The 24,759-nt window shown below is 38.0% G+C and overlaps 1 protein-coding gene across 1 annotated transcript in view; it reads left to right on the top strand.

Moving 5' to 3' along the window:
- Positions 1–24,411, top strand: part of LOC124606593 (ER membrane protein complex subunit 2-like) — an 81,123-nt gene extending 56,712 nt beyond the window's left edge. Inside the window, exons 4-8 of the mRNA XM_047138581.1 lie at positions 6,311–6,454; positions 6,589–6,745; positions 15,249–15,344; positions 22,420–22,517; positions 24,087–24,411. Coding sequence (XP_046994537.1) covers positions 6,311–6,454; positions 6,589–6,745; positions 15,249–15,344; positions 22,420–22,517; positions 24,087–24,171 — 580 coding nt within the window. The 3' untranslated portion in view covers positions 24,172–24,411. The remainder of the gene's footprint in view (positions 1–6,310; positions 6,455–6,588; positions 6,746–15,248; positions 15,345–22,419; positions 22,518–24,086) is intronic.
- The last annotated feature ends 348 nt before the right edge of the window (positions 24,412–24,759 follow it).

The following is a 24,759-nucleotide window of genomic DNA, read 5'->3' as shown; positions in this document are numbered from 1 at the left end:
AAGGAAAAAATAATACAGTTTCCAGAGATTCATTGAAAAGGGGTTTTAAAGTGTCTGTCCAATTCTGCTAAAGCACCAAAAATTGGCAGGAGTATTGTTTATATAAAAAAAGTCATTTGATAAACATAACGAAGTAGCAGAATGGGCAAAGAGGTCAATTGCTGTTTAGTTACACTAATGGCAATAAATAACTGGAAACAGGAATTACTGTGAAATATGTAGGAGTAACCGTCCAGGTTGACCTAAAGTGAAATGACCACTTAAAACAAACTGTGGGAAAATATGTACCAAGTTAAAATTCATTGGGAGAATCATAATGAATGTAATATACCCATGGTGGAAGTAGCTTATCAAATATTTTTTCGACCAGTTTGTATCGCTCATCAGTTCGGGACCATACCAAGCTAGATAAATAAGGGAGAGAAAGAAAGAAGATCCAGCAAAGGGTGGTGCATTTCATCACAGGACTGTTTTGTTCGTGTGAGAAAATTTTGAAAATACTGCACAAATTCCAGTTTCAGATGCTACGAGAGAAGTTTTGTGTATCCTGGGGAGGTTTACTGTTGATATACCGATAGTGTATGCGTGTGACTCGGAAGAGCAGTTGAATAGAATGGACGTTGTCTTGAGAGGAGGATATAAAGTGAACACCAAGAAAAGGTAAACAAGGGTTATGGAATGTAGTTTAATTAAATCAGGTGATTCATAAGGAATTAGATTAGGAAATGAGGCATGTAAAGTAGTAGATGAATTTTGTTATTGCGGCAGCAAAATAACTGAAAATGATGGCTGAAGCAGCGAGAATATAAAATGTAGACTGGCAATGGCAAGAAAAGCTTTTCTGAAGAAAAGAAACTTGTTAATGTCAAATGTAGGTTTAAGTGTTAGGAAATCTTTTTCTGAATGTATTTGTATGGAGTGAAGTCATATATGGAAGTGAAACAAGGATGATAAATAGTTTAGACAAGAAGAGAATTGAAACTTTGGAATTGTGATGCTTCAGAAGAATGCTGAAGATTAGGTGTGTGTACCTAATGAGAAGATACTGAATGGAATTGGAGTGAAAAGAAATTTGTGGCTCAATCTGACACATTCTGAGACATGAAGGGATCATCAATTTAGTAGTGGAGGGAAGTGTTGGTGGGGCAAAAATTGTAGAGGGCATTGAGAGATTAATTCAGTAAGCAGATTCAGAAGGATGTAAGTTGCAATAGTTCAGAGATAAAGAGGCTTGAACAAAATTACCTTATAAAAACAAAGCTTTTATAAAAAAAATAACAAATCCAGAGAGATTATCCTTCTGCACAGGAAAAGGCATGTATAAGCAAAACAGGCACACAAGCAAAACGCAGTGAAAGGCAGCAGGAAGTTACTGTGCTTTCATTGCAACAGTTATGGGCTCATTGATGGACAGAGTTGTGTAACATAGAAGGGAAAAAAATAAGTAAATCTCAAGAAGATAAAATTTTTCACAGGTTTTACAGCTTCTTCACATTCAATGGGTCCAGACATATGGTATGTGGACTCAGGTGCTTCAATGCATATGACAGATCAATGTGACTGAGTTTATAATGTACAAAGCCCACTGATACCTGTCATAACTTTTGCCAGCAAGACACTGCTTTATGTAGAAAATTTGAGAACTGTCAGTTTGATGCTAAATCGTGGGAGAATTTGGGTAAGTGATTTACCGGATGGTTGCAGCTAACTTCTGCTACTTGAGACAACCCCGATGTGAAATGAGTGATTGTAGGGCAATGGAACTTGTGGAACATTTGTAAGACATGTGGAAGAAAAATAATGAATCAACCATAAAAGAAATACATTGTAATTTCCACATGAGACAGTAACATTTGTTAATTGCGTACTGTCTTTATGTTCCAGTTTACAAATGTTGCTCACAAGGGAACCTCCCCATCACACCCCCCTCAGATTTAGTTATAAGTTGGCACAGTGGATAGGCCTTGATAAACTGAACACAGATCAATTGAGAAAACAGGAAGAAGTTGTGTGGAACTGTGAAAAATAAGCAAAATATACAAACTGAGTGGTCCATGGGCCACATAAGCAACATCATGGACGAAGTGTGTTTAGAAGCGCCGTGGTCCCATGGTAGCGTGAGCAGCTGCTGAACGAGAGAACCTTGGTTCAAGTCTTCCCTCGACTGAAAATTTTACTTTCTTTATTTTTGCATAGTTATTATCTGTCCGTTCGTTCATTGACATCTCTGTTCACTGTAGTAAGTTTAGTGTCTGTGTTTTGCGACCACACTGCAAAACCGTGCGATTAGTAGACGAAAGGACGTGCCTCTCCAATGGTAACAGAAAACATTTGATCGTAAGGTCATAGGTCAACCGATTCCTCCACAGGAAAACACATCCGATATATTCCATACGACACTGGTGACGGCATGTGCGTCACATGACAGGAATATGTTGTCGACCCACCGAACTTGTACACTTGGCGAATGGGTAAAAAGATTCTTCTACCTTGCCCGATTTAGGTTTTCTTGTGGATGTGATAATCGCTCCCAAAAAAGTGATGAAAACATAAGAGTTTGTCACATAAACCGAACATAAAAAAATAAAATTTACACTTGATGGAAGATTTGAACCTAGGACCTTTCGTTCCGCAGCTGCTCACGTTACCACGAGACCACGGCGCTCCTGCGTTCCTATCGTCCTTATTGTTGCTTATCTTCCCTTGAACTACTCAGTTTGTATGTTTTGCTTATTTTTTCACAGTTCTACACAACTTCTTCCTGTTTTCTCCATTGATCTGTGTTCAGTTTATCAAGGCCTATCCACTGTGCCAACTTATAACTAAATCTGAGGGGGGTGCGATGGGGAGGTTCCCTTGTCAGTGTGATGACCATTTGTATCCATGATAGTGTGAAAGTATGTACAGAAACCATTTCACAATTGTTCGCTGCACATATTAAATGGAGGACCATGGAATGTTCAGGTGTCATGACACTGCACAAAGATCGTGCATTGCATCCAGCATTCTCAGCCATGGCAATAGTAAATTCTTCAACAATTTGTGGTGCAATTGGCTGTTAGCCTCTCCCAGTACCAATTCCCAAGTAGCTAGTTAATTCGAACTTCCAAATCATGTTTTTCAACCCCAATGCAGAAAGAGAACCTGTCCATATTCCTTTAAAGCGTTGATACTCATGAAGAGCCGCAGTGCTGTTACAGCTGTTTTCATAATACGGCTTTACGGATAAAGCCCTGCTCACATTGTTCAGACTCATGTTGACTGTCGCCAACTTTAATGCACACTGATGCTTGGGTTTCAACTTACATTGCCATACCAGTACTGGTGCCTAATGGCAAGTAATGACATTACTAGCAAAGCAAATACTGCAGCGCACAGTCTACACATCATTCTTATAAAATTGGATACCCATATGGTAAATAGTTTTCCATTTACACTGCCCTATAGCATATTTAGCAAAACTTGCTGCTAATCCGCTATCAGTTTGTGCAGTGGTCAAAAAATAGATCCCAAGTAATATACGCAACAGGGAGGGAACATTTGTGTTCTCCACGACACTGACAGATAATTTTTATTTACTAAACACACTCAGAGAAGTGATTGCTAACCTAACTTCTCAAAATGTAAATGCTGTTATCCTATGGCATCGGCACATCGGACATTTACAGATGTAAATAAAGTGCCAGATTGTACCAAGGGTGTAAGTATGTCTCCAGCCAGTAGTAAAGAACTTGTCACATGAATGACATCTCGAAATGGAGGAAGTCAGACTGCCATTCAATAATGATGGTTCAAGAGCTTCCCAGCCATTGTAGTTAATTCACACCCACTAATTTGGTTCCATGGAAACTGCATCATTGGGAGGCATGAAATATTTCATTACTCTCACAGATGATTATTCCTGAATTATATATGTGCATTTTCTAGAAGCTTTCAAGGCTTACAAACACCTAGTGGAGAATGAACTTGAGAAGAAAATAAAAAAAATTCACACAGATAATGGTAAGGAGTACTGTAACAATAATTTCAAAAAATTCATGAACAAAAATTGTACTAAGTATCATGTGACTACTCCATACACTCCTCAATAGAATGGGCTTGCAGAGTGCATGAACAGTACACTACTGGAAAGATCAGAGTTTATATTAATTGATGAATGTTTATCTATACAATTGTGGGCGGCAGCAACAGTGACAGCTTCTTATATTATTAAAGATCATCTGCCAGAGTGATTAATGGAAAGACACCTTTGGCAGTATGATCGGGCAGGAAATATGATTTGTCACATATACGAATTTTTGGCTGAGAAGTTAGTAGATTAATTCCAAAGCAAATATGTCAAAAAAGGGATTTAGGGTCCAGAAAGTTTGTATTTGTTGGCAATTGTGAGTCTACCAAAGTATTTTGTCTGCTGGTTTGTCTTGATACTTACATTTTCATTAAAAGTAGAAACGTGGAATTTTTAGAAAATGCCGTAAACTGCGATAAAATGTACTTACTTTGTGCATTTGAGGGAAGCATTGTACCATCTGAACAAATTAAACAGCAGAAATCCTAAGAGGATATAGAAGCAGTGCAATCAGTGTGTGATTCTAAAGGTGATTCATCACGAGTAGGAGCAATGACGTTGAATGTTGATCAGATGATGACTATGACTATGACAATGACAATGATGCTGATGCCTACATACTTCATGGGAGAAGATCGATGGATAACTGACACAAGATTACGGCGTGCATCCAAGGAAAGAGATTATTCAATACAGAGAGAAACAGGAGGATGACATCAGTTTATTTTGTTCAGTTCCATGTCTGAGGAAGATAGTGATGTATGAAGAATATGACTCCTTCATGATAAATATCTTCCTGAAGGAAAAAGTATTTTACCTTTTAAGTGGACATTTGAAACGAGGACAAATGAGGAAGGAGAAATAATTTTACATAAGGCAAGATTAGTGGTCGAAGGATATGTTCAAAGAAAAGCCGCTGATTGAGGAAGTCTACTCACCACTTGTAAGGTACTCTTCAGTTCATTACCTGTTTGGCTTCGGATGCTAAGTACAACCTAGATGTGGATATGATGGATGCTGTACATATCCTTTTTTAGGGTGTGTTAACACTGAAATGTATGTCACCACCAGAGATGTACTCAGGAAGTGTCCAGATACGTTTCTTACATAAGACTGTGTATGATTCGAAGTAAGCTAGCCAACAATCAAATCTGAAGTTGAATAATATACTGCTTGAAATAGGACTCAAAAGGCCAAGAGTTGATTCCCGTATACATTATTCTGCTGACAGATCAGTACTGTTGATCCTGATAGTTTGGCTTGGTAATGTATTACTAAGGTCATTCAGCAAAGATTGAGACTGAAACTGAAAAAAACTTTTTTACCAAATAATCAATCAAAATCAAAATTTTCCCCTTAAATATAGTCACCAATAAGAGCAAATTACTTGTCCTGTGTTCTCAGCCATGTTTGGAAGACATCCTCAAATCAATTTCTTCATAATCACTTCAAAATTGCCTCTAAAGTCTTCACTATCTGATTTTCGGAGTCTAGTTGACATCCCATGAGGTCATTTTTTGCAGTAGGATACAGAAAAATCACATATAGCAACTTCAGGGTTATAAGGGTGGGTGGGCTGGTGGCAGGGGGAGGGGGAGGGGGAGGGGGAGGGGCTGTACAAGTGCCCTTTTTACCTAATAGTCATAACAGCTGCTGCAGCACGAGGCCATATGTTGTCTTGATGCTAATTCCACTTTCTGTGGAGTTCTGTCCATTTCTTTAGGATATGATCTTTCATCAGTTGTTGAATGACATTCTTCTAGTACTGTGCAGTTACTGTCCAACCACAGGGAACTTGTGCATATACCACGCAACGATAATCAAACAGTGTGATCTTGAAAGCATTAGTGACTGATTTCTAGACGCATGCTTATTTTGGGCAAAACTGACCCTTTTGGACTCGTGCTGTACTCTGTCGTTCCGTTTTAGTATCATAACAATAGACCCAAGATTCACCAGCAGCGATGATTCTTCAAAATGGTGTAAGCGTTTCTTACCAAAACTTCCAGAAATATTGTGAGTTGTTAAGCAATCACACGAGACTCCTTGCAATTTTTTTTTTTATTTAGGTGGACCAAAAATGAGATAATATTTCAAACGTTTAGCGTGCTGTCTGGAAGCAGTTCAATCATTTGGCCAAGGTAGTCAATGTGTGATATGTTTCAGAATGTGTTGTTATTACCAGCCATTTAATAAGTTAAGACTTCATGTATGTAGATATAAAATAGTATTATTTTTCAGGTATGATGAAGCACTAGAGTTGTTGGATTCAATAATCAAAAGAGATGAAACTAATGCAGCACCTCGAAAAAGGCGTGTAGCAATTTTTAAAGCAAGGGGCAAGATTCCAGAAGCTATTAAAGAGTTGACAGACTACCTGAAAAAGTGAGTTCTTGGTGTTCATACTTGTGGACCTACTTTTCAGTGTTAAAATATGCTTAAAAAAGAGATGCAATTTCATATGATGATGATTTTCATTACTGTTCTGGTGAAAGACACAATTTCAAAAATTTGTATAGGTTTATGAGTGACCAAGAAGGCTGGCAAGAACTTTGTGAGCTCTACCTAATGGAACAAGATTTAGCTCGTGCGGCTTTCTGTATGGAAGAATTGTTACTGCACAATCCACATTCTCATTTAATACATCAGCGTTATGCTGAAATAAAGTATACACAGGTTAGTGTTTTGTCTATTTTTGTCACCTACGCCATTAAATAATTACATTGACTCAAGCAATACTTTTGAAGCAGGGAATATATATTCATTAATATTCTGTTGCCTCATTTTATTTGCTTACACAGTGATACTGTGTTTGAGATGAACAAGTATGTAAAATGTGTACCAAACAATGGAAAATCCAGGATGGAATGTAACAATATTATGAAAAGGAAAGTTGCTACTCACCATATAGCAGAGATGCTGAGTCGCAGATAGGCACAACAAATAGACTCTCACAATTAAAGCTTTCGGCCGTTGGCCTTTGTCAACAGAACTCTCTCTCTCTCTCTCTCTCTCTCTCAAATGCAACTCGCACACACGACTGCAGTTTCAGGCAACTGAAACCGCACTCAGCATCTCCGCTATATGGTGGGTAGCAAATTTCCTTTTCACAATATTGTGATATAAAATGCATGAGTATATAAAAAGTGTAAGTGTATAAAATTTGGGCTTTTTTTGCAGTAAGTATTCATAATAATCAAAATCTTATTGAGGACGTTCTACAACTGAACAATTTAAAGTCAGTAAATGACTTGCATTTGTCTGTAATGTAAAGGATGAAATATAGTGTCAGAGACATTACCAGTTCTCTTTCTGGCAGTCTGACAATGGAAGCTGCTGGCATCACTGACGGGTCACCTGTCTACATTAGCCTCTCTGTCTGAGCGAATTTTTTCTTACTTTAGCATGTGGGTCATTTCATGTCAAATCAAAACACTTCAATAAAAATTTGACCTCACCCTCTTAGATTTTGCTGAAAGTTGGTATAATTATAGTGGGTGCTGAAACTAAGAAAAATACCAAATTTCAATTTTTTACGTCAAACCATTCCTGAAGTATGGTCATGTAAACTTTTCAAAAACTTGCCAAAAATGCGTGAATGGACTTTTTAAAAATTGCCCTAGGAGCTGCCCTAATTGAGCTAAAGGGCTGGGAAAGGTGTCATTTTGCAGTATTTTTCATGCTCTTTCCAGTGATATGCAACAAAACGTAGCTTCTTATTTTTCAAAATACTAATTAATATTTTGATTTAATTTTATTACAAAAAGTACATAATTGAAAATTTTCAAATTATTTCCATGACTACTTCATACTGTTGAAAATTACATGGTGAAATATAAATGTGGGATAATGATGGGTTCATGCCCGCCTGGTTGGCCGTGCGGTCTAACGTACGGCCTTCCGGGCGGGAAGGAGCGCCTGGTCCCCAGCACGAATTCGCCTGTCGAATTTGTCTCAAGGGCCGGTGAACCAGCCAGTCTGTGGATGGTTTTTAGGTGGTTTTCCATCTGTCTCGGCGAATGCGGGCTGGTTCCCCTTATTCTGCCTCAGTTACACTATGCCGGCGATTGCTGCGCAAACAAGTTCTCCACGTACACATACACCACCCTTACTCTACCATGCAAACATAGGGGTTACATATGTCTGGTGTGAGACGTTCCCTGGGGGGTCCACCGGGGTCCGAACCGCACAATAACCCTGGGTTCAGTGTGGGGCGGCGGAGGGGTGAAGTGGACTGCGGTAGTCGTCGTGGGGTTGTGGACTACTGCGGCTGCTGCGGGGATGGAGCCTCTCTGATTTTTATAGGTCCCCGCTTAACATACAATACAATACAATACAATGATGCGTTCATTGTTAAAAAAATTATTCCGGACTCTTGTTTTTCACTAACAGCCGTAATTTGACCAAACTGACCTTTAACAAACTGGAATTTCATTAAAATATACTGAAAGGTAAGTAAAAAAGTACTAGAAATATCAGAATATCGCCTTCTTGAAACAAAACTAAACACCATTTTCTATCATTGGTTGCTAATATTTTTAGTTTCTTACAGTTTAATGTAATAGTCTATTAACTGGGAAAACGAAATGTTGAGTGTGGGACCTATAGCTAAGATTTAAATAAGGTGTGAAAAACTTGAGAGTAGACTATTGATGTAATACTTCTGGTCCAAAAATACACATTTCATTAGCACAGACTTTAGCCACTGTACGAAGGCTGAGCATACTTGTGTTTCTGTCCATGTATGCAGCAGGCTGTGAACAAGTTGAAACAAGCACCGTGCTTGATATCTGTACAATCATTCAGAGACAGGAGCCACTGTTGAGAGGATATAAGACTGTTACCTTCTAAGGCTTAATGCGCCTACAGCATTATTGTGCACTGTGGTTTTAGTGCAAATCAATTGTTACCTCTGTGTTGACCAATTTGTATCTAGTATATTTAATAGTTCATTTACAAGTAAATCTATAAATTGAAGGAGAGTTTATAAGTGGTTTTTGTATCTATATGGAACCAAGTAAAAAGTGCAAGTGCGGTGTTGTAAGAGTGCGGTGTGTTGTAAGAGTGCGGTGTGGTAAGAGTGCAGTGTTGTAATCCACTGAAGAAGTCAAATCATTTTATTAGAGACAGGAAAAAACTGAGAAATGTCACAGCATGGATGCTCAAATTATTTCCACAATTACCTAGTGGTGGCAGGATTTGTGATAAATGTAGGAAAGATGTAACCACATTGAAAAATACACCAGAGCCCATCAGTGATAGAAGTGTTGAAGAAGATTCTTCTGGATCAGAGACAATCATCCCAGACCAAGACCCTGACTTCACTGCAACTTCAGTGGTAGTTCAAACACTTAAAACATCACTTCGAGAACTAGGTGAGTCCCCAGTTGATTAGAAAAAAGTAACATCTATGTGTTATGCCAAATCAAAAGTGAAAAAAATCTCATCAGTGACATGTAAACTTTTTGTTGCTGCTGAAACGTCATCCTCAGATACTGATACTGATTAATCTGTTCTTGAAAATATCAAAACAAACTTTAATAATTCCATAAGTAGAGCAAAAAAACTAATGATTCTTACAATTTTACCTGAAAAGTGGAGTGTCAGGAAAATAATGAGGGAATTTAATGCTCCTAATTACATTGTTCAGCAATCCAGAAACTTTTTGAAAGAGAAAGGATTCATGGAAGGTCCAAACCCAAAACCAGGAAAGTATTTACCAACAGAAACTGTCAAAACTGTACATTCATTTTATGAAAATGGTGAAGTTAGCCGAGCAATGCCAGGTATTAAAGAAACTTCATAAAGTTCTTTGTTACAGAAACAAGTGGAAGTTAAAAATATCAAAAATACTTATTTTGTGTAACCTTAGAGAAGTTTACAAACATTTTAAAGACAAGTTTCTCTAAATTTGCTGAGTTGAGGCCGAAACATTGTGTATTTGCTGGCTGGAGTGGCGCGCACACACACAGTCTCTGTGTGCACAACTCGCCAAAACATAAAATTAATGATAGAAAATTCCAAACTAAATATAGTAACAAACAGCAGCAGCTTAAACAATTATAAGCAGTGCATTGCAAACACACAACCCATCATCAGTTGATTGCAACTTGGGAAACTGTGAATACTGCCCAGGAGAAACTGTCATACATAAAATTTTACAAGACTCTTTTGATGCAAACTTAATTGAACGAGTTCATTTCCGACAGTGGATTGACCACTGTAATCTGAAAGTGTTCAGAAAACTTCAGAAGAATACATAGATTTATTTTGTAGCAAGATGTCTACTTTGATTCGACATGACTTCATTGCCAAGCAACAATGAACATTCTTTAACTCCACAAGAGAAAACCTTACGTAATCTGAATTTGTTGTCATTTGTGATTTTTCAGAAAATATTTGTATAGTTCTGCAGGATGAAGCTCAGAGTTACCGCTGGACAAGACAACAGATTACCATTCATCCTTTTGTTATATATTACAAACAGGAAGACAAAATTGGGCATTGAGCTTTGTAATTGTTTTCGATTGCCTGGAGCACAATACAGTTGCGGTTTACACCTTTCAAAAGCAGCTTATTTCCTATCTATCACATAAATTCCAAAAGCTTCCAAAAAGGGTATACTATTATTCTGACAGTTCTGCTGCTCAGTACAAAAATAAGAACAACTTCGTGAACCTTTGCCTTCATTAAGAAGGCTTCAACATAAAAGCTGAGTGGCACTTTTCAGCCACAGCACATGGGAAAGGGCCTTGTGATGGAGTAGGGGATTCAGTTAAGAGACTGGCAGCTCGTGCAAGTCTGCAAAGGCCGTACCAAAATCAGATCCAAACTCCACAAGATCTATTTGAGTTGGCAGTAGATAATATCACAAATGTTGATTTTGCATATTCCACTCAAGAAGACTATGCTGCTTCAGAAATATTATTAAAAAGTCGGCTTGAAGGGGCATTGACAATCAAAGGAACACAGCAATTTCATGCTTTCATTCCCAACACTACATCAAAGTTAATACTCAAATACTTTTCAGGTGATATGCAGAGTTGGGAGAGGGAAGTAACTACATCACCAGACAAACTGAAGTTACAAGATGTATCCGGCTATGTCACCACTGTATGTGGCAGAAACTGGTGTCTTGGGTACATTTTAGAAAAATACAAAGAACTTGATGAAGTGAAAACAACTTTCCTTCATTCATGTGGACCAATTAAGTTTACCGAGCGAGGTGGCGCAGTGGTTAGACACTGGACTCGCATTCGGGAGGACGACGGTTCAATCCCGCGTCCGGCCATCCTGATTTAGGTTTTCCGTGATTTCCCTAAATCGCTGCAGGCAAATGCCGGGATGGTTCCTTTCAAAGGGCACGGCCGACTTCCTTCCCCGTCCTTCCCTAATCTGATGAGACCGATGACCTCGCTGTCTGGTCTCCTTCCCCAAAACAAACAACCAACCAACTAAGTTATTCTCCTATCCTGCACATGCAGATGTCCTATGGGTGTCAGTTGTAGATGTTCTCACAAAAGTAAATCCATTTACTCTGACAGGGAGAACATACATTCTTAATGAAAGTGGTGTAAACCAAACCCATTCGGCTTTATTAAAATGTAATCTGTGAAGTTCCAAGACAATTTATTGGGAAACTGCTTTCAACTCAGAACTTAATTTTTGTCTCAGGTTAGTGTTACCGGTAATTTATGTTTTATAGAAAGTTTTTTCAAAATTACTGTTAGTAACTATTGTGTTAAATTTAGCTGTTACTCAAAAACAAGCATTATGTATTTAATTTTTTTAATAGTTTCATTCCAAACAGCATGGACCAGAACTATAATGTAAATACTTGTACTTTTTCATTTCAGTTTGTAGTTAAATGCTCAAACTTTTTTGTTTCATCAGTTAATATATTATTAGTTAAGTTGTGTGTAATTAAAATATGCAATCAATTATAATATATGCTGATTAGTTTTGTTTTAATAAGGTGATGTTTTGATATTTCTAATAGTTTTTTTTTACTTACCTTTCAGTATATTTTAATGAAATTCCTGTTTGTTAAAGGTCAGTTTGGTCAGACTACAGCTGTTAGTGAAAAACAAGAGTCCGGAATAATTTTTTTTAACAATGAACCCATCATCATCATCCCACACTTATATCTTGCCATGTGACTTACAACAGTATGAAGTCGCTGTGGAAATATTTTGAAAATTTTCAATTATGTACTTTTTGTAAAAAAAAAAAAAAAAAAAAATAAATCAAAATATTAATTAGTATTTTGAAAAAGATTATTAATTAGAAGCTATGTTTTGTTGTACATCCCTGGAAAAAGCATGCAAAATGACACCTTTCCCAGTTCTATATCTCAATTAGAGCAGCTCCTAGGGCAATTTAAAAAAAGTCTGTTCACTCATCTTTGGCTGGTTTTTGAAAAGTTTACATAGCAATATTTCAGGAATGGTTTGAGATAAAAAATTTAAATTTGGAATTTTTCTTAGTCTCAGCACCCACTATAATTACACTAAATTTTAGCAAAATCTAAAATTGTGAAGTAAAATAGGTGTGTTGATTTGACATGGTCTTATAGGAAAAAACTTGATAATTGTGTTAGAACAAATCTCTTTTTCCTCATAATATACTATCTAAAACTCTTCACCTACATCTCACTGATATGTGGTGCATAGAAACATGCAACAGAAACAGCATTTTATTAGCTAGTGAGCCCTCTATCTTTCTCTAGTTAAATAGTTAAAGTATGCACATTCAGAAACACAACCACAAAGATACCGAAACGCACATGCCCATGGCCAAGGGTGAGTCTTCCTGTCTGTAGTCACAGGCTTGTGCATCTGTGTGTGCGTGCATGTGCGTGTGCGTACTTCTGCTAGAGAAAAAACAAGAGCTCACTTTCTGCTGTCTTTGTGTCACACATCAGTCAGCTGTAGGTAAACAGTTGCCTTTCTTTTGTTTTATTTATTATCCATCCAGGAATTTCCATTGTTGCTGTCTAAAACTCTGTCAGCACCCGTATATAATCCATACCACTTTTATTTTGTACTTTTCTTTTGTTGACTTTGGAAAAGAAATTTAACTTGGCTGTGTTCTTGCTGTAATACAGTAATATATGTAGTAATGTCTGTAGCTAAACTACTTTAATTTTACATGATATTGTCTAGTAGCAACTAGTAGAAACTAACCTCAACAACAGACAGTGTCTGCACCCAGCATTTAATTTCAAATACTGGCATAGCTGAGTGGTAAGCACTGCTGACTGCCATGCAGAGGACCTGGCTTTGACTCCCAGAACTCAAGGGATTTTTCATCAGTGGGAGGATTGGTATGGCAAACCCTCGGCCTCGTGAGGGTAACTGAGAAGCTACTCAACCGAATAGTAGCAGTTCTGTAGTAAAAAAAAAAAACAGCAATGGCCAGGAGTGTGTTGTGCTGACCACACACCCCTCTGTACAACATCCGATGGCACCATTGGCAGAGGATGACATGGCAGTCGGTCAAACATGATTAACTCGTCTGTGTCCAGAATGTAGAACCTTCCTTTTGCTTACTGGCAATGAAGCTGCACTAATTGTTCGTGTAATAACTTATTTCTGAAACAAACAAACTTACTTACTTTGATTTATTTCGAATCTGTAGTAATTCTTCTAATAGATTATTGTTGAATTTATATATTATTTGTATATATTATATGGAGAGAGACAAATGCCAGCCCAACATGAAGTTTTTCACTTGTCACTTACAATCAAGGTCTTGCATTTTATTGTTAATGTATATTATATCTAAATCTGTGTACATAATCTGCAAGCCACCGTTCTGTGCATGGCGGAGGGTACGACATACCGCTACTGATATTTCCTTTCCTGTTCCATTCACAAATAGTGATAGAAAAACAGCCATTCATAAGCCTCCTTATGCAACCCAATATCTCTCATCTTATGTTCATGGTCCTTACACGAAATGTACATTGGTGGCAGTAGAATCACCTACCTGCAACAAATGTAGCAGCACACTTCTGAATTTTCAGTATCTTCCATTAATGTGACCTGGTGGGTATCCCAAATGCTCAAGCAGTACTCAAGAATGGATTGCACTAGCATCCTATTCACGGTCTCCTTTATACATGATCTACACATCACTAAAGTTCTCCCAATAAGGATATATTTTCACAATATTTGTAAATTTAAATGTAATAGGCTGCACTAAAGTTTCATACAAGAAGCTCGATAATAGCCTCCCACCATTATTTGAATGACTCCCAATCTTATTACCTTGGGGGGTGCTTGTAAACCTCCCAGTACTTCTACAGTGTTTTGACACCAGGCAGAAGTTTGATTAAACCCAAGCCAGTTACCACGTAGAAATACAGGGTGATTCACGAAGATATGCATAAACTGTAACATGTTATTCTATATGTAAAACTAAAGAAAAAAGTTCATACAAACATCACAAAACTGTACAATGTTAAAGTAAAGCACGATTTCCATTTATTTTGTTGTTATATCTGGTGAATCCAATAACAATCTACAAACTACAATAGTTACTATGTGGTTTCACTTAAATACACTGTTGGTATTATGTTCTTTCACTGAACAATACAGTAAACGGACTCCTTTCAAGGTTGGAAAACGACTGAAACAACTCACTAACTGTTGCCAACAATGACATAAATGTTCCTACATTCTTAATGGAAAGTAAACAAATCTACTTATATAATAATCTTTGCTTCTCTGGAAGTTCTGGAAAGCTACTGCAGATACACATCTGGGACATGTTTTATTAGAGTCATCAGGCCAATAACAACAAAATAAATGGAAATCGTGCTTTATTTTAACCCCTTACAGTTTTGTGATGGCTTCATGTTAATTAAGTTGCTAAACTTCAGGCAAAATCTTTCATTAGCTGTAACTCCATATCTATACATTTGAGGACCTATCTTTATATGAACTTTTTTTCTTTAGTTTTACTTGTAGAATAACATATTAAAATATTTGCCTAGTTTGTGAATCACCCTGTATATATTGTCCACTTCATAAATTATGCAAGGACTGCTGCAAATAATCCATTGTATTATAATTATTTTGTCATAGCCAGCACCTGTTTTGAGATTTGTTGCAAACAGTTATGAAGTGCTGTTTTGAGAACTGCTAGAAACAGGTTATTTCTATTGTTCTTTCAGGGAGGATTTGAAAACATGGAACTTGCTCGTGCACATTACTGTGAAGCCATCAAGTTGAATCCAAATAACATGAGAGCTTTGTATGGACTATTTTTGGTAAGTTAAACTGTTTTATCTATATTTATGTCTTACTTTCTCTTCTTTGTGTGCTCTTCGAGCAGTTGGAAACAGTAAAAGTTAGAATTAATTGTAGTTAACAGTTTGCTTACATAATTTATAACAAAGTATTGATTGCTACTCTAATTTCTGATTTGGACAGTGAGTTCTGCCTCCTCTGCATATGCTGTCAGTATCTGTATAGATTACAAACTGCAAATAAGTTATTGTATGCTGCAGTACATCTTATCTCTCTGGGAACAGAAACATTTGATTAAAAATGGTTACATTAAAAGGGCCGGCCCGTGTGGCCGTGCGGTTCTAGGCGCTACAGTCTGGAACCGCGGGCCGCTACGGTCGCAGGTTCGAATCCTGCCTCGGGCATGGATGTGTGTGATGTCCTTAGGTTAGTTAGGTTTAAGTAGTTCTAAGTTCTAGGGGACTGATGACCTCAGATGTTAAGTCCCATAGTGCTCAGAGCCATTTTTTTGTTACATTAAAGGAAAGGGATAAAACCAGTTTCAGAATGATCAAAAGTTGAGACAATCTGATGTCTCAGGTATGAGGCGTAAAAAGAAGTGTAGGTAAAAAGATGTTTATTTGTTGTTGCACATGTTCATTCGTGGTCTAAAATTTTCCTTTTGTTACTGCAAAACTCAGAATGTCTGGAAAATCCATCAGTAAATAATTTGTCAAGAATCTTACTCGCTTTTTGCTCTTATTTATTAACCCAGTCAGACTTCTTGCATGCATCTGTCAGTTGTATGGATAGTGTCATCCTTACAGCATGTTTTGCACTAGAATAACAGCTGTAAACTAAGGTTTAAAAATCAGTTCAGAGTTATCATCACATCTTCTTCATCTTTTTGTTGATCAACCATTTATCATCGATTACTGGGTATAGACCTGACCTCTCACAGGTTTCTCCATCCATCATCTTTTGACATCTAAATCCACCCTTCTTGTTTGTCCTCAGTCCATCTTCCAATAGGTTGTTCATGATACATTTTCTTTATCACGGGGAATCCAACATAGATTCTCCATCTCCCAACACTTCATCTTACTATATGAGCAGCCCATTTCCATTTCAGTTTCATAAGTCACTAACACATCTCCTACTCCTGCCTTTTCTCTTATCAACCTGTTTGTTTTTCTATCTCTTCTGGTTATGTTCATCATCCATTGCTCATTTGGGAACCTTCGGTTTTTAAATAGTTAAAAAAAAGAATTGATGGACTGTGTCAGCTGTGAAACCCAGCACATTATATGGTTAGCACCCATCTCTGCTTATTAATTAGCATGACTACCTTGTACCCCAAAGCTTGCTTCAATTAAGACTGACACATCCACTAATAATTTGCAAATTTGTCTAATGGAGAAGACAGTCTTTGTCACTATAGTCTTGTCAGTTATAAAGTAACTACATTTTCATTGCAGCATGAAATTACTGTATGTGATACACCCCCTACACTGCTGTATGTATCCAGCAGATGAGATCACTTGAATATATTTAGTCTGCCTAGAGGCGGGAAACATGGTATAGTTCTGGTGGGTGCCAGTCAATCTTATATTACAGGGTGTTCTTCTTGGCCTAGCACAGGTGTGTGTGTGTGTGTGTGTGTGTGTGTGTGTGTGTGTGTGTGTGTAAAGCCCAATTTAATTTTAGTGTGTACGTGGTTTGTTTTTCAGGATCAGTAGCTATTTGTAGATTAAATTAGGCTTTAATTATTCATGATTTTTTTGTTATGTTCCTGTAACTACTTCACCAGGTATTATTATTATTATTACTATTGTTGTTGTTTTTATTTAGCCAGTAGTTGCTCATAAATTAAATTAGGCTTTAGTTATCCATGATTCTTTTGTTATGTTCCTGTAACTGGTGCACAAAGTAGTTACTATTATTATTATTGTTATTATTATTATTGTTATTATTATTATTATTATTGTTGTTAGTAGTAGTAGTAGTATAGTAGTAGTAGTATTTCGTGTGGGAAGCCTGTTCACTTCACAAAAATCTTCTTAGAAGAGTGTTTACATCAGTGACAGCTCTGTTGTTTCATTTCAGTGCTCTCTTTTATAACTACAAGTGCTTTCATAATGCACTTCATATAATGGATCTGTCACACATTACCTGCCTTTCATAAACAAAAAAATGCCAGATGATCCAAAAGTAAAACAACACTTGAAAGATCAATAACTCAAAAACTATTGCCAAGTGCATGATATAACTTGCATGGAAAGATACAGGATTGTACTTCATTACAAAAAATGTTATTTGTCAGAATACTATAATTTATTTCTTGTTAGCTTCCCTATGAGTCAGTAGTTTCCAAGGTGATGTGGTACAGTTTACAATTGTGATCCATTTCCATTAAACAAAAAATGATCATCATCTGTTGTCCATGGGAGATTAAAAAACAGTCTGCATTATTTTCCATTTTTACCAGCTGTAAGCATCTCTGAATAAAAGCACTACATTGTGTCCCACTGGTGAAAACTGTAACATGTAGCAAATGCCCACATGATGCCTGGGTACAACCTTCAGATCTTATAAATATGAAGAAAAATGAAGAAGTCCAGTCCATGAGGTATCTATGATAATGTAAAACTTTGCTTCTTCCCAAATTGTAAAAGCTGTCTCAAAGTGAGATGTACTGAACAGGATGTGTGTGAATGAATGAATGAGTGAGTGAGTGAGTGAGTGAGTGAGTGTACTGGTGGATAGGAGGGTGGACAGGAGTAAAAAATAATCACATCAGACAGCCAAGCTGCCAGTGATATCACACTATTGTCAGTATAAATTATTCCATTTACTACTTCATAAGTTACGTGCCCACACATTGTTGGGACAAGGAGGGTACAGACGTGTCTGGTATTGTATTAAAACAACAAAGTTGACTGAAATGTTATAGAAGGTAAAACACAAATTTTTAATCATGTGTTTCTTGAGGAAATATCAAGTACATATTTAATTTTTAATAAATTGGACTACTTTTGGTCTGGTAAACTACTAATAGGTTCAAAAAAGAAGGGACATTAGACCAAAACGGTGGTGAGACATAATTCTTGTATAGTTTCTTTTTACCTCGGAACAAAAGATATCTCCATAATGTTCCCACCATTAAGACAACAGCACAGCTTTTTTGTTTAGCAGAATGATTAAAAAGTTGATGGCTTTTTTAATACCTGTGCATTCCTTACTGGAAATTTAGTATTGCTCACAGTAGAGGCACCTGTACATCATGAAACTTCACACATTTCTACTTAATACCCATTTGTGGCAACTACACATTGTCAAATGTTACATTTTCTTAATGAAGCTAAATACACTCCTGGAAATGGAAAAAAGAACACATTGACACCGGTGTGTCAGACCCACCATACTTGCTCCGGACACTGCGAGAGGGCTGTACAAGCAATGATCACACGCACGGCACAGCAGACACACCAGGAACCGCGGTGTTGGCCGTCGAATGGCGCTAGGTGCGCAGCATTTGTGCACCGCCGCCGTCAGTGTCAGCTAGTTTGCCGTGGCATACGGAGCTCCATCGCAGTCTTTAACACTGGTAGCATGCCGCGACAGCGTGGACGTGAACCGTATGTGCAGTGACGGACTTTGAGCGAGGGCGTATAGTGGGCATGTGGGAGGCCGGGTGGACGTACCGCCGAATTGCTCAACACGTGGGGCGTGAGGCCTCCACAGTACATCGATGTTGTCGCCAGTGATCGGCGGAAGGTGCACGTGCCCGTCGACCTGGGACCGGACCGCAGCGACGCACGGATGCACGCCAAGACCGTAGGATCCTACGCAGTGCCGTAGGGGACCGCACCGCCACTTCCCAGCAAATTAGGGACACTGTTGTTCCTGGGGTATCGGCGAGGACCATTCGCAACCGTCTCCATGAAGCTGGGCTACGGTCCCGCACACCGTTAGGCTGTCTTCCGCTCACGCCCCAACATCGTGCAGCCCGCCTCCAGTGGTGTCGCGACAGGCGTGAATGGAGGGACGAATGGAGACGTGTCGTCTTCAGCGATGAGAGTCGCTTCTGCCTTGGTGCCAATGATGGTCGTATGCGTGTTTGGCGCTGTGCAGGTGAGCGCCACAATCAGGACTGCATACGACCGAGGCACACAGGGCCAACACCCGGCATCATGGTGTGGGGAGCGATCTCCTACACTGGCCGTACACCACTGGTGATCGTCGAGGGGACACTGAATAGTGCACGGTACATCCAAACCGTCATCGAACCCATCGTTCTACCATTCCTAGACCGGCAAGGGAACTTGCTGTTCCAACAGGACAATGCACGTCCGCATGTATCCCGTGCCACCCAACGTGCTCTAGAAGGTGTAAGTCAACTACCCTGGCCAGCAAGATCTCCGGATCTGTCCCCCATTGAGCATGTTTGGGACTGGATGAAGCGTCGTCTCACGCGGTCTGCACGTCCAGCACGAACGCTGGTCCAACTGAGGCGCCAGGTGGAAATGGCATGGCAAGCCGTTCCACAGGACTACATCCAGCATCTCTACGATCGTCTCCATGGGAGAATAGCAGCCTGCATTGCTGCGAAAGGTGGATATACACTGTACTAGTGCCGACATTGTGCATGCTCTGTTGCCTGTGTCTATGTGCCTGTGGTTCTGTCAGTGTGATCATGTGATGTATCTGACCCCAGGAATGTGTCAATAAAGTTTCCCCTTCCTGGGACAATGAATTCACGGTGTTCTTATTTCAATTTCCAGGATTGTATATTTATTTATTTGTCCTTTTGACCATTTAACACAGCAGTATAGGACATATCAGATACATTACAGAAAAAAGATGCACACAGAGTAGGATAGGATTAGGCAAGGATAGGGCAGGAAATCACCTGGTGTCTTACAGGGGAACCACCCTGGCATTCTCCTTAGCAGCTCGGGGAACCATGGAAAACCTAAGTCAGGGCAGCCAGATGGGAAACACTCCCCTTGAATGTGAGTCCATTCCGTTAACACGGCCTTAGGTTCCTGGTTCTGTATATGATTTGGAAATAAAACCGCGTGTACCTGGTCTACAAGGAGAATATACGAGGGCTATCCACAAAGTACATTACGTTTTGGAATTAAAAATAAATAAAGTATTGGAATTTTTTTATTATATACAGATGAAAGCCACACTTAAATACCACTTTTCTACATTGTTGCCATTTAAATTAAGGCACTTATCGTAGCGATGGACGAGCTTGGAAATTCCTTCATCATAAAATTTGGCCTCCTGCGTCTTCAACCACGTGGCGACTGTCTTTTGGGACAGAAAAGGTGTGATTTTTGTGGATTCTCTGGAAAGAGGCACTACAATAAACTCTCAAAGGTATTGCCAAACTCTGCACAACCTCAGAAGAGCAATACAAAACAAGCGCAGGGGAAAGTTGGGCCCAAAGATCTTGCTGATTCACGACAACGCCCGGGCCCACACGGCAAATGCCACTCGTGAAGTTCTCGAATCTTTTAAGTGGGAGTTGTTTCCTCATCCGCCGTACAGTCCCGACCTGGCACCGAGCGACTTCCACTTATTCCCAGCAATGAAGAAGTGGTTGGCTATGCAGCATTTTGATGATGACACACAGCTTCAAGAAGAGGTAACCACGTGGTTGAAGGCGCAGGCGGCCGAATTTTACGATGAAGGAATTTCCAAGCTCATCCATCGCTATGATAAGTGCCTTAATTTAAATGGCAACTATGTTGAAAAGTAGTATTTAAGTGTGGCTTTCATCTGTATATAATAAAAAAAAATTCCAATACATTATTTATTTTTAATTCCAAAATGTAATGTACTTTGTGAATAGCCCTCGTATCAGGCACAAGGAATACAATCTGTGGTACAACTAATACATGGAACTATGTTATGTTAAACTTCTGAAAGCTATAAACTCATATATTTGCACTTCAGGAAAATGTAAACACATGAACACCTGCCAACACTTAAAGTATCGCAGCTGTTCATGCAACTGATTTCATTCTCGGAAGAAGTGAACCGCACTTAATCTGAAGTAAAGAATAGAGAATACTAGCATGTCAAACATTCTCACGCAAAGACACACACATCATAGGTAGCACATCTGTTAAAAGTATTCAACAAGTGAGGGACTAATATGTCTGTAAGCTAACATATTTACTTACACTGTAGAAATACTTATCAGCAAGAAATGTTTCTCCAACTCTGCTCTAAAAGCTGCTTCCTCCTTCAACCTTTTTATGTATGTTGGCAGTGCGCTATAAAGAATGATATCAAAATAGCTTACGTGTCAGAGTATGAGTTGTTCTCGCTCACTTGACATGGAAGGATCCACAGTTATGTGTGTTATAACAATGGTAATTGCTATTAGTTTGCAGGTCTCCAACAATTTTTCATCAACACGCATTTGAATAGATGCAACAATGGCACTGTAAGTGTGCATAACTTATTAAATGGGGATTTACAGTGAGTCCCTGTGGAGCTATATGACAATATTCGAGTAGCCCTTTTCTATTAGTTTTGCCCCAGAAAACTAGGCCATAAGCTATGAGAGACTTTAAGTAACCAAAGTAAGTCATTCTAGCACCTTCTGAGGAACCTACATTTGAAATGACTTTATGAAATACTAATACCAGAGAAGGAAAGTTGCTACTCATCATATAGCGGAGATGCTGAGTCACAATAGGCACAACAAAAAAATTCACACAGTTATAGCTTTCGGCCATTAAGGCCTTTATCAGCAATAGACACACATACACTACTGCAGTGTGGTTGCAGCTCTCTGAGACTGCAGATGTGTGTGCAAGTTGCGTTTGTGTGTGTGTGTGTGTGTGTGTGTGTGTGTGTGTGTGTGTGTGTACTGCTGACAAAGGCCTTAATGGCCGAAAGCTATAATTCTGTGAATCTTTTTGTTGTGCCTATCACGACTCAGCATCTCCGCTATATGGTGAGTAGCAACTTTCCTTCTTTGGTATTGTTACATTCCATCCTGGATTTTCCATTGTTTGATTTATGAAATACTATCGGTTTTAAGTAATAACTGAGTTTCCATGTACTATTAAAAGAAATTTTCTCTTTTAGGCAGCAACCAACATAGGTTTGTCACCTAAATGCACATCAACAAAGAAGAAGGAAGCACAGAAATTAGCAAAGTGGGCTCTCCATGAAATTGCTCTCAGGTATGGCCATTTTAATAAGTGGTGAATGAAAAATGATATGTCACATTGACCTTAAATATTATTAGAGTTACTGTAATGTTTACTCAAATTTCAACACCATGAGGCGATTACCAAAGGAATGAAATTGAGTCAGTGTATAAGTTATAATGCTACAAAGAAATGATTATATGTGCAAAGCAATGTGCTGAGTCTCTCCACATGTTGTAGTATTCAATCAAATCATATGATGCAAGAGAATTGCATTCCATTTAACAATTATACAAGTCCAAAATTTATACAACTATTTGGCTGTTGAACAGTTCTTAGAAGTGATTAATCAGCTTATAAGGACCCCTGCCCCCTTAGCCCGTATATGCTCAAACTTTCTAAAGTACTAGCTGTAACATTCTTCAACTTTGGAAAAAAATATTGTGATTAATTTTAAATTTTATTGAAGACAGCCATTGAAATTAATATTTAGGCTGAAAATGGGTGAATAAATATTTCAAATACTAACAAAGAGATAGAGGGGCTGGCCAGTACTTACCTCAGCTCAGTACAGCCGATAGATAACACAAAACAGAACAGAAAATTTACATTCATAGCTTTCGGAACTTTGTTCCTTCATCAGGGAGGAGAGAGGGGAAAAAGGGAAGAAGGGAAAGTGGATTTAGTTACTCACAACCCATGGGTTCCCTTTTTTCCCCTGTCTCCTCCCTGATGAAGGAACAAAGTTCCGAAAGTTAGGAATGTAAATTTTCTGTTGTTTTGTGTTATCTATCAGCTGTACTGAGCTGAGGTAAGTACTGGCCAGCCCCTCTATCTCTTTGTTAGTATTTGTTTCACATCTTTATATGATATTTTCCATTAATCACTTTGAATACATATTTCCATTAGTAGAACCATGTTTATAACAAACAGTTCATGTACTGAAAACTCTCTATGAATAGGTTTTTTTTTCTTTCTTACAACCATTGTTGAATGTTAATAAACATAATCCAATTGTTACATTCGTTCTCAGTAAAAATTCTTGTGTTCCAGTACAGGGTACAAACCCCAGTGATCATTCTTGATTTAAATTTTTCTAAATCAGAGTAGGTGAATGCCAACTACATTTGTTACACAAGGCCATGTCTGATTGCATTCTAGTTTCTTGTCTGTGCTGGTGCTCTGCGTTTAAAGACTCTGATTTTGATGGAACATTAAGTACTGACTTTGACCGTACTTTGGCAAGAACCTTAAGTAATAACTAGCAATTAAATTCATAATTTTTATTTTAAACATTAGACTCACAGTGTTAATAAATCCAGCTGACAATGACCATGCCTCTGATACTTCACTTCCATAGCATTTAAATTCTTTGCACTGTGCTGTGATTTTTTTTTTTTTCTGTGATTCTGCATTGCCACTAAAAATCATCTTCGTTGTACAAATTAACAATATTACCAGTTAAAACTTCAATTCTAGATTCATTTTAATTACTCTTCAAGACACTTTGTTAAGTGAAAAAACAGCTGATTTTATGTCAGAATGTATTGTACATGTTGGGATATATCCCTCTCTAATCTTTAGCACTTTTTTATGTTGCAGGTATGAGAGGCAGAGTAGAAATAAAAAACAGGTAGCATCCCTGGAATCCCTTGTTAGTTCATTGCAAATTTCTGGAACATCATAAAATTTGAAAGTTCAATGCTTTACTTTTACTTAAGTTTATTGTTGTAAGGTCTATAGTATTTTAAAAATGATGTCTTTACACACTGTTATTTGTGAACTTTGAAATTGTTAATAAATGTGTATAATTTATTTTAAGTTAATAGTGAATGATTCATTGTATATGCAGTGATGGAAACTATAAACAATGTTGCAGTTGTGGAATCTTGATCTTTGGCAAAATTAAAATCATTTTCTATTATTATGTGTTGCATTGCTCTTGTAATCTCGGAACCTATATACTGAGCTACTACCATTTGTCATTTGAGTAATAGTTTCCATAGTTCTTATTATTTATGTGAGTATCTTTGACGATTCAATTAGTTTACACTGTTTAATTGTAGTTTGTGGAAATGCCCTGCCATCACAAATGCAGTTTCTCTATTGTAATTGACTGAAGGAATCATTGGTAGGCTCAAATGTGTAATTTAGTAAATATACAGTTCTTTGACTTTCTCTTATTTGAAGTTTTCCAGAGATTATTGCCACACTCTACAGTTTTTTGAACTTGTCTTATTGCATTTGTGTTCTTTTGCTAATTGCCTCTTTAAAG

The sequence above is a fragment of the Schistocerca americana genome, chromosome 1 (assembly GCF_021461395.2).
Source record: "Schistocerca americana isolate TAMUIC-IGC-003095 chromosome 1, iqSchAmer2.1, whole genome shotgun sequence".
NCBI classification, from domain to species: domain Eukaryota; kingdom Metazoa; phylum Arthropoda; class Insecta; order Orthoptera; family Acrididae; genus Schistocerca; species Schistocerca americana.
This window is presented reverse-complemented; position numbering and strand designations above follow the sequence as displayed.